This window comes from Brassica napus, chromosome C3 (assembly GCF_020379485.1).
Source record: "Brassica napus cultivar Da-Ae chromosome C3, Da-Ae, whole genome shotgun sequence".
Taxonomy (NCBI): domain Eukaryota; kingdom Viridiplantae; phylum Streptophyta; class Magnoliopsida; order Brassicales; family Brassicaceae; genus Brassica; species Brassica napus.
The window spans coordinates 52,353,885-52,362,699 of record NC_063446.1 but is presented as its reverse complement, the minus strand read 5'-3'; the positions used below and the strand labels follow the sequence as shown (position 1 = coordinate 52,362,699).

The 8,815-nt window shown below is 37.5% G+C and overlaps 2 protein-coding genes across 3 annotated transcripts; one reads left to right on the top strand and one right to left on the bottom strand.

The window, feature by feature from the left end:
* The first annotated feature begins 2,685 nt into the window (after positions 1–2,685).
* On the top strand, positions 2,686–5,415 carry LOC106405375 (protein HESO1). Of its 2 annotated transcripts, XR_007320597.1 has the most exons (10): positions 2,686–2,772; positions 2,890–2,965; positions 3,046–3,234; positions 3,319–3,498; positions 3,568–3,752; positions 4,051–4,146; positions 4,214–4,259; positions 4,410–4,485; positions 4,589–4,690; positions 4,782–5,415. XR_007320597.1 is itself a non-coding variant. In XM_048750750.1 (9 exons), the coding sequence occupies exons 1-9, from the start codon at positions 2,917–2,919 to the stop codon at positions 5,229–5,231; spliced, it is 1,410 nt and encodes a 469-aa protein (XP_048606707.1). In that variant the 5' UTR covers positions 2,753–2,916; the 3' UTR covers positions 5,232–5,415. The 2 variants fall into 2 exon arrangements, 1 of the variants encoding a protein (XP_048606707.1); XM_048750750.1 differs by having other exon boundaries at positions 2,753–2,965; positions 4,214–4,291; positions 4,405–4,485.
* A 389-nt stretch (positions 5,416–5,804) lies between these two features.
* Positions 5,805–8,416, bottom strand: LOC106372641 (uncharacterized protein YKR070W). Its single transcript, XM_013812902.3, has 12 exons — positions 8,151–8,416; positions 7,963–8,066; positions 7,793–7,828; positions 7,631–7,704; positions 7,464–7,504; positions 7,204–7,275; positions 6,938–7,127; positions 6,757–6,852; positions 6,605–6,672; positions 6,261–6,441; positions 6,089–6,172; positions 5,805–5,994 (listed from the first exon to the last, which is right to left on the bottom strand). The coding sequence occupies exons 1-12, from the start codon at positions 8,255–8,257 to the stop codon at positions 5,923–5,925; spliced, it is 1,125 nt and encodes a 374-aa protein (XP_013668356.2). The 5' UTR covers positions 8,258–8,416; the 3' UTR covers positions 5,805–5,922.
* Between the last annotated feature and the right edge of the window lie 399 nt (positions 8,417–8,815).

Here is an 8,815-nt window from a genome sequence, read left to right as displayed (position 1 = left end):
TGCTGAGTTATACTCGTCCACGGACTTGTAGTCCTGGATTATGAGATTCCTCCAATCAAACCGAGCCTTTGGTAAGATCACTGTTCTCTGGTGATCATATCTCGATTTAAATTATGTCCAAAGATCTAATGGATTCCCAATGGTCAGATACTGATCTTTGAGACTCTCAGTTAGATGATGGCGAATGATCAAGATGGCTCTGTATCGATCTTTCTCACTAGCATTATTGTCCTCGGTGATACACTCACCGAGTCCCTTGGATTTCAGGATGATCTTAGTATCAAGCGCACATTGAAGGTAATTATCTCCAGAGAGATTTAAGGCAGCAAAATTCAAGTTATTGATTTTCGACATCTGAAAACATAGATTTAATAATTTTAGATCTTTTAGTAATTTTAATGTTTAAACAAATAGGTTTTAATTTAAACAAGCAATAACCCTTACGGCCATGAATCAAGCCTCACGGCCAAGAAGCAAGCCGCACGGATATGGATGCAATCAGCTCGTTTTTATGCATTCAGTTCATTGCGTAATTGCAATCCTAGCATATATGGTTTCTATCAGTTCATACGAGATGTGCATGATGCAATCAATACGGTAATGATCAAACAAAATTTTCGGCCAAGTTTAAGATCAAGCCACACGGCTACTTGATGCAATCAATTCATTACCATCCTAGCATAAGTTTCTAAGTATAATTGCAATCAATCAACGAGATCAAATTAGGATATGAATTATGCAACAAGGCCGCACGGCCACGAGGTATGATCAGGTCTAGAACAATTAACCTAGCATGTAGTTTCAGTTTCAACCGGATTATACAGTTTCAGTTTCTATATCAAAACAATCAAGACTAGGTTATAAGGAAACATTTATCCTAACAGGCGGTTTCAATTAGGATTTCAGTTTAAAAACAAGCAAAGCAATTTCAATTCATTCAGATTCGAGTTTAAACAATCTTAGTAATAGTTCTAGGTGATCAAAACAATTAATTCGATTCAAATTCAAACAATCAAAACGATTTTCAAATTAGGGTTTAGGATTACGATTTTGATCTTAGATCAAAGGAGTTTGATTTGAGATTCAAAACTATTTGAGATTTTGATTTTAATTGATCAGTAGATCAATCTCGATATAGGGTTTGGGGTATCGAACTTTTGAGCTTCGATTTACTCAATTAAGGTTTTGATCTATTACCCTATGGTTTTGATTCATAAAGATTAGGATTTTAGGGTTTCATTCTTTATCAAGAAATCCAAATTCGATCATAGGTTCTTAGGTTTCGAATTACCTTTAACTTTAGATGATTTGTTGAACTGGACCACCAAGAAGGATGAACCGCGAGCTGAACACGAACGGGACGCGAGCTGACTCTTATCGGGTCGTGAACGGATTGAGGTTGATGTCGTCGCGAGCAGGAACGAGATCACGTCTATCGGGTTGTGAACGTCTGATCGAGAACGCGAGCTGGATGAGCTGAGACTGAGTTCGTCTGAGCTAGGATCAGACTGAGATCGTCTATAGGCTGGGCTGAGATGGATCAGGAACGCCTAGGATCAAGATGCAAGAGACGCGTTTAGGGTTCGTCGGATTCGCGGCTAGGGTTAGGGTTTTTCGATTTGGTTTTAGCTTTAGGGTTTTAGAGTTTTGTGCTGATAACGTGTTGTAAACTAAAGGATTTAGAATCTGTAAGTTTTTATTATTAATCATAACATAAGGTGCCCTTATATATGAAAATTACAAAGAGATAAATGAAAAGACATAAATATGGAAAGTGTACAAATACAAGGAAAAGAAAACTAGGGTTTCCTAAATCTAAGCCGCCTCTCTCTCTCTCGGTATTGGACCGGCTATGGACAGAGCCGGTTATGGACATTCACAATATAATTTATAACAAAAAAAAACTTATTTTTAGTACTACTTTTTCACTTTACCAGAGACGAAATAAAAATCTAACGTTGAAATCAGAAATAGTGGAGAAGAAAGTCAGCGTCCTAATTTATAAGTAGAAAAAAATAACTTCCAGCATTAATTATCACTAACAGTAATATTAAATGTTTTCTCATAAAAAAATGTTTTCTCATAAATTATTGTAGGAAACTTAACAATTCTAACAGAAAAATTAATTGAAATACATATTCAATACACGATAATTGGTATTTTAATTTATATGCGGGCAATCCGGACTTTTTAAATATTGAAAAGATTATAATTTAAAGTCTTTATTTAAGAACTGGTTCTTAATTTTTTTAGTTAAAAGTTAAGAAACGGTCTTCAGCTAAAAACTCTATCCTAAGAACCCCGGTACCCGGTTAATGATGTTCTAAGAAACCCTTAAGGACCGACTACTATTTGGTAGTTTTGGTAACCGGTTTCTTAAAAAAAAATGGGTCCTACGCGGGATCCACACGCTAAGAACCCCTCTAGTATCCTTGGATAAAGATGCACTTATATAAGGAACTTCTATGTTATGAATAAAAATAGACTTTTTCATTACTTTTACAACAATTGAAATACATATTCATACACGATAATTGGTATTTTAATTTATATGTGGGCAATCCCGACCTTTTTAATATTGAAAAGATTCTAAGATCATGATTAACTCGGGATTCTTAAAGTGGAGTTGTTAGCGAAAGTTCGCTGCAACCCCGGTCAATGATGCTCTAGGAAGCAAGTAAACCACAACGAATTTGGTAAGAAAGCCCTAAAACTAGTAGCCGCTCGTGTTCATCTGGAATTTCATTGGGGGTTCTTTTTTTTTCCCCCAAGGTATGAAACCTATGTCCGAAAAATTGACTGCTTCTATTCCTTCCTTGCGCTTCAGGATCGCTTTTATAAAACTTATTAGTGTGATAACTTCTTTCTCTTTTATAATAAAAATTGAAGGTTAATTTATTGGTATCTTCTTCTCCAATGGAATCTCGAAGTGGTGTGGCTGAGGAAAATACTGTTTCAAGTAAAGGTGAACTGAATATTATTATTTGGCTGAAACCTCTAAGATTGGGTTTGCCTTCACTAATCATCCATCCTTTTTTTAATCAGGGATTCGAAAGAAGGTGAAGAACTCTGAGTCAGTAGCGTTACAGAGATACAAGATTGATACTTACAACTTAGTGGATCTTGATAAGGTTTTGAATGATGTCTACTGCTCTTGTCGACCTGTTTCTGCTGACTACGAAGCTAGGAAGGATACTTTGAAACACATCAACGCATTGGCTTTTGATATCTATGGTAACCAACATTACTTGTCTAAGATAGCTCTGTTAACGTCAAACAAACACACATCATTTTATTTTATTTTTTGGTCTCCATCAGGAGATTCTAAGGGTGGCAGGCCGGTCCTCAAGGCGTATGGGTCTTTTGCGATGGATATGTTTTTCGCGCGGAGTGATTTAGATGTGTCTATTAACTTTGGTGATGGAGTATCTGAGCTTCCTCGTGATTCGAAGCTCCAAATCCTTGAAAGATTTGCGGAAAAGCTCCGCTCTTTGCAGGGTAAGTATTTGGATGTTATCATGTACTATTGGCAGAGTATTTGGATGAATGTGAAACTGCATTTTGTAGGAGAAGGGCATGTTAGGAATGTTGTATCCATCTTGAGTGCTAGGGTGCCAATTGTCAGGTTCCTTGATCAAAGGACTTCTGTTGAATGTGATTTGGCTGTTGATAGCAAAGAAAGCGTATTGAATTCACGGATCATTCAGATTATATCTCAGATTGATGACAGGTTTCAGAAACTTTGTCTGTTGGTAAGATCTTAAGGCTTTACTTCTTTCAAGTCTCCTCAGTTCTGACTTCTGACTTTTTTTAAGAAAATAATATCGTTCTCTCTTTACTATGCTATCAAAGTGGAATACGGCATAGATATTATTGAACATCTAAGTGCTAAGGACTTTTATGGCTACCAAATATGTAGTAGATATCAAAGTGGAATACGCAAGGCTTACCACATAGTGAACTTAACGAATGTATACCAAATATGTATATATCTTTAGTTGTGGTGGTCAATCAATACATTTACTAATGCCACTATGTTGCCTATGTCAGATTAAGCATTGGGCCAAAGCACACGATGTTAACAGTGCGTTACGCAACACTCTGAATTCTATATCTATAACGTTGCTAGTCGCTCATCATTTACAGGTAGCCACTCTTTGTTGGATCAGTCACTCTCCTTTTTTTTTATTTTTTATCTTCTGTGTTAATGCAGACTCAAGATCCTCCCATTCTACCTCCATTCTCTCTACTATTTAAAGGTAATATCATCACATATTCAAAGTTTGTGAATGTTTTTTGTGATATTGTCCGCTCCTTTGTAGATTTATGTTTTGTTATCATCCTACTCTGGCTTTTGTTTATGTGATTTCCCTTTATGTAAATCAACTTGTCTCTCTTGTTGAGAAAAGGACGCAGGAGTTCTTGAACAGGGAGAAGCGAAATAAAGAATCTTTGGGTAGACTCTTTGTAACGTTTTTTGTCAAGGTGCTCATCTTTTTTTACCTTTGAATCGAAACAACAATTGAAAAAGCAAAGCCTCCACAGGAAGCGTTTGCTATATCTTAGATAGCTTTTCTGTGGCTTGCAGCTGCAATCTGTAGAGTTCCTATGGAGACAAGGACTCTGCGTCAGTTTGCGGAGTGGTCTTTGGATATCCAAAAGGTGGAGAAGAGCTGGTGTCGGGATTAATGTAACTATTTTTATCGATAATAATATTTCATTTGCATTCTTTACTTTTGTTTTTTTTTTTTATCTTCAGATTCGGTGTGTAATTATGACAGGTTGAGGATTTTTTGGACGTGTCTCAAAATGTTGCAAGGGTGGTTAATGACAGAGGAGCTAAAAAGATTTACAGTTCTATAAATCAAACTGTCGAGGAACTTTTTGAATTTCTTAATGGCAAGATCGATGGAGCACATCTCAAAGACAAGTTGTTTGTCCCCCAACCCCTTGTGGAGCCTCCTCCTCCTCCTCCTGCGCCGCAAGTCGAAGTTTACCATCAACCACCTCATCACATCTACAGATGTGATGAGTTTAAGGGTCATCACAACAAAAGGCCTCGTTTTGGAAATGGTGATCATATCACCGTTCGCCATAGGCATGGTGGTGAAGAACCAATCCATGCAGCAGGTGACGACAGTCATGCAATTGATCTGCCACCGCCACCACCACCTTTTGGCAGAGTTTATAGAATTTATTGTGATAAATTCGGTCCTCAAAACCTCCCCTGACCTTTTTTCTTGCTCATTCACCAACCATTTTTGAAAGATGAATATAATTTCATGTTATAGAGTTGAGAGTCTTGAGACCCGATAAGAAAAGAAGCAAATGTATTTGGTGTGGGTTTTTGGTTACTTGTGAGAGAATACATGGTTTTATTATTATATATATCTTACGCAGGTTAGCTGAAAATTATTTACTTTGGTTAACTTTTATGTTCGTTTTGGTTTTGAATTTAAATTGGAGGCATTGAACCCAAACTGTCTTAAGACAACTCGTGTCAGAGACTCATCAGAGCAATGCTAACTCCAGTGATATGGCTATGTTTTCGACGATAGATTTTTGTATTCTTAAAAAACAAACAAAAATCGACGATTTTTCATGCAGACCTGACTCTGGCTCAGGCCCAAAAAGGAGAGGAAGCATGGCCTTTCCGCCTCTATTTTATTAAGTATTTAACTTTCCACGATACTAAAATGCATTTTAATCTACTGATTATGTGGGTATCTATTGCCAGAAGGTTGTTACTTGTTGGTTCGAGATCGACATTATACTTTTAGTTTGAAGCTTCCAAAAATCTCGTAGACGGCTCAAAGAATATATTAGTTTATGACTCTTTCGTTAAGTATAATGCATCTGGCCAAAGACAGCCACAATTTGTTGGATTAAATAAAATCTTAAATAAATCCGAGTGAAATTATCTCAAATCAAGCTTCGTTTTGCTGACTCTCTTGTCAAGATGAAGTCAACGGCTTCCTCTACTGTGTCAACTACCTGAAAAAAAGAAGAAGTTAGATGAACATTAGCTGTGGAAACAATAACAAGATTAGCTTCTAAAGGCTACATAAGAGATGATGTCTATACGGACCAGATCAGCAGGAAACTCAGGATGATTATCTTTCCCTTTGAAAACTCCGGTTCTTGTCAAGATTGAGAACCAAGGACTCCCGGCCTGTCACATTCAATGGTTTAAGTCTTCAAATAAAGAATAGTGGAATGTATTGATAACCATCTCGACTCTGAGAGAAAGAGCACAGAACCTGTCGTGCCCCTCTGATGTCAATTTTAGGGTTGTCTCCGACCATGTATAGCGTCTTGAAGTGGTGGCTTCCTTGGTTTGAGTGGGATGTAGCGATCTCTTTGAGAACATCTTCTGCGTCCTTGAACACAAATGGATTTGGTTTCCCAAAAGATATGTACTCCAGAGGGTTATCATGGATTCTGCACACATATCCAGACTCAATCATGTAAAAAAGGAATCAGGGAAATATATATAAATATATCACATTTTATTAGGCCTTTTTAAAGAAGAGTAGTCTGTGTTTTCTGAAAGATGTGCAGTGACTCATATGGAGGAAGACGTGTGCTTGATTTTGGATATTACCTGTTGAATATGGATTCTAAAGCGATTCGAAAAGCTCCCATGCCAAGACGTTCAGTAGGAAACTTTGTCTGTTCAGTTCACAATGCATCAGTAATCTTATATGGTAAGTCAACAGAAATGGAAAAATAAAACGGGATGGGATCACTCATAACCTGGTAGTCTAAATCGTCGTTGGCAAAGTACAAAAGAGGTTGAGGTCCAATTTCTTTCCCAGGAAGTCCTCCAGTTCGTAAAATGTCACAAAGGACCTGAGAGAGAAAAGAAAAAAAAAGCATCAGTCAGATTTGTTATGTAAGATTGAATTTGAAGAGCAAAGGGGAATATGATGATAACCTGGATGTCTCGGCTCCAATCAACAGGATCACTAACAATAAATGCTGCTTGAACTCTCTCGGATACAACATTTTCTCTTGATCTAGAAGTCTCCTTGTGAACTTCTTGCCCGGTCATCCATTTCTTATATGGTGCCAAGGGATCAATGTTGTCAAAGTAAGAGGCATATTCGTCCAATGAAACCACGTTTCTGAAAATCCATGCACAATTTTTCAGTCATCTGAATACAAAGTGTGAAGCACATATACAAACAAAAAGAGCTTAACTTGAAACCATAATTAGACATCACAGCGGCAGGTTCCCCTTTTCCAGCGGCAACAACGAGCTCGTTTCCAAACCTGTTCCAGGTACCGATTAAACTGAGTAAAACAAAGAAAGCATCAATCCGCGTGATTCCCTATCCAATGATTTGCCGATTCCATATATACTGCTTTCTAAATTCTAATCCTTGATATACCAATTGATGAACAATATGTCTTTTTGTAATGGGGGAGTTTTTTTTTTTTTTTATATTACGTAAGGCTACCTATTAGCTAGCTTTCGGAAAGGTGAATGTGCTTGCACCATCTGCAACAACAAAAGAGAGAGAGCGTTACACTTACCGAAAGTAACTAACTTTGTGATAACTGTAAATATTATTCTAGAGAAAGAAGATGAAAAAACGAAGAGATGCGTGCGACAAAGGGTTTAAACCTGGAATGGAGAAACAGGAACACCTAATAAATGAGTCATCTCAGAGGCCCGTTCAGATTCAGGCAGGCCACCTCCTGTCATAGGTAGCCAAATGATTTTCATGCTAATTATCAATGCAAAACAGGATAAAAAAATATTCAAAAGTTGTATATAGCTCCTCACCATTAGTCAAGAATAAGAAAGGTATCTTCAAAGCACCTTCAAAAGAAACCTCAAACTCATCAAAAACAGACACAGATACACCTCTCTATACACAAATCTAAGCACATTAAGACTTAGATACTTTTCTAGAGCTTTGATGAATTTGCGAAAATTAAACAAAGTGGATATACCGGAATCATCGTAGAGTCGGCGGAGGGCACCAGGGGAGCCACCAACGGGGGAGGAACCCAGAAGGATAACACCATCGATGTCGAACGCAATGCCATACGACGGTCTGTGTTTTTTTTCATATACTCATAGTCAAGTAGAGAGGCAATGAGCAAAGGAAGGAACGCATCAGCAGGAGAGGACAACTCACCGATTCGATTCCTGGGAGAGGTTACAGAATGAACGAGACGGTGGTGATCGGAGACTATAATCCCGCCGCCGCAGCGAATTTCTCGCGATGATTCTAAAATTATTCATTTTCTTTTTTACTCGACGGCCAAGAAATAATTTCGGGCAAAGGTTTTATACTTTATGATCCTCTAAGGGTACATATGTACGGATGTTAGCCATGGAGACAACTGCTCCCCTGCTACTCCCCGGAAAAAAAAATTCTCATATACTGTTTGAAGTTGCCCGGACTAGAAAATAGATAAATCTTTAACTAAATCCGAAAAATTATTAAAAGACCACAGAACCAACAGAATTTTGCGTATTTATAATTCAACCATGACCATTTCGTAGACCATCCAGACCCAATCCATAAAATCCGAATCTTTTTCTTCATAACTTTCGAGAACTTTGTACGAGTTGGTGTAGTCTCATACACTATGAGGATGGTGAGAAGATATATATTTTACATCCCAGAGGGGCTATAATTGGAGATACCATTGTTTCTGGTACAGAAGTTCCTATAAAAATGAGAAATGCCCTACCTTTGAGTGCGGTTTGATCTATTTGATTTGTAAATCTTGGTTATACAGCATATAAGACTGCGACTAATATAAGCTGTATCAATTACAAAGTTATTCTAAGAAT

Coding starts and splice junctions, on each gene's coding strand:
- LOC106372641 (XM_013812902.3), bottom strand. CDS start 8,257: ATGAATAATTTTAGAATCATCGCGAGAAATTCGCTGCGGCGGCGGGAT. Junction 7,505..7,630: donor TTCCTGTTTCTCCATTCCAG/GTTTAAACCCTT, acceptor TTGTTGTTGCAG/ATGGTGCAAGCACATTCACC. Junction 7,276..7,463: donor TTCCGAAAGCTAGCTAATAG/GTAGCCTTACGT, acceptor TACCTGGAACAG/GTTTGGAAACGAGCTCGTTG.
- LOC106405375 (XM_048750750.1), top strand. CDS start 2,917: ATGGAATCTCGAAGTGGTGTGGCTGAGGAAAATACTGTTTCAAGTAAA. Junction 4,292..4,404: donor CATATTCAAAGTTTGTGAAT/GTTTTTTGTGAT, acceptor TCTCTTGTTGAG/AAAAGGACGCAGGAGTTCTT. Junction 4,486..4,588: donor TTGTAACGTTTTTTGTCAAG/GTGCTCATCTTT, acceptor TGTGGCTTGCAG/CTGCAATCTGTAGAGTTCCT.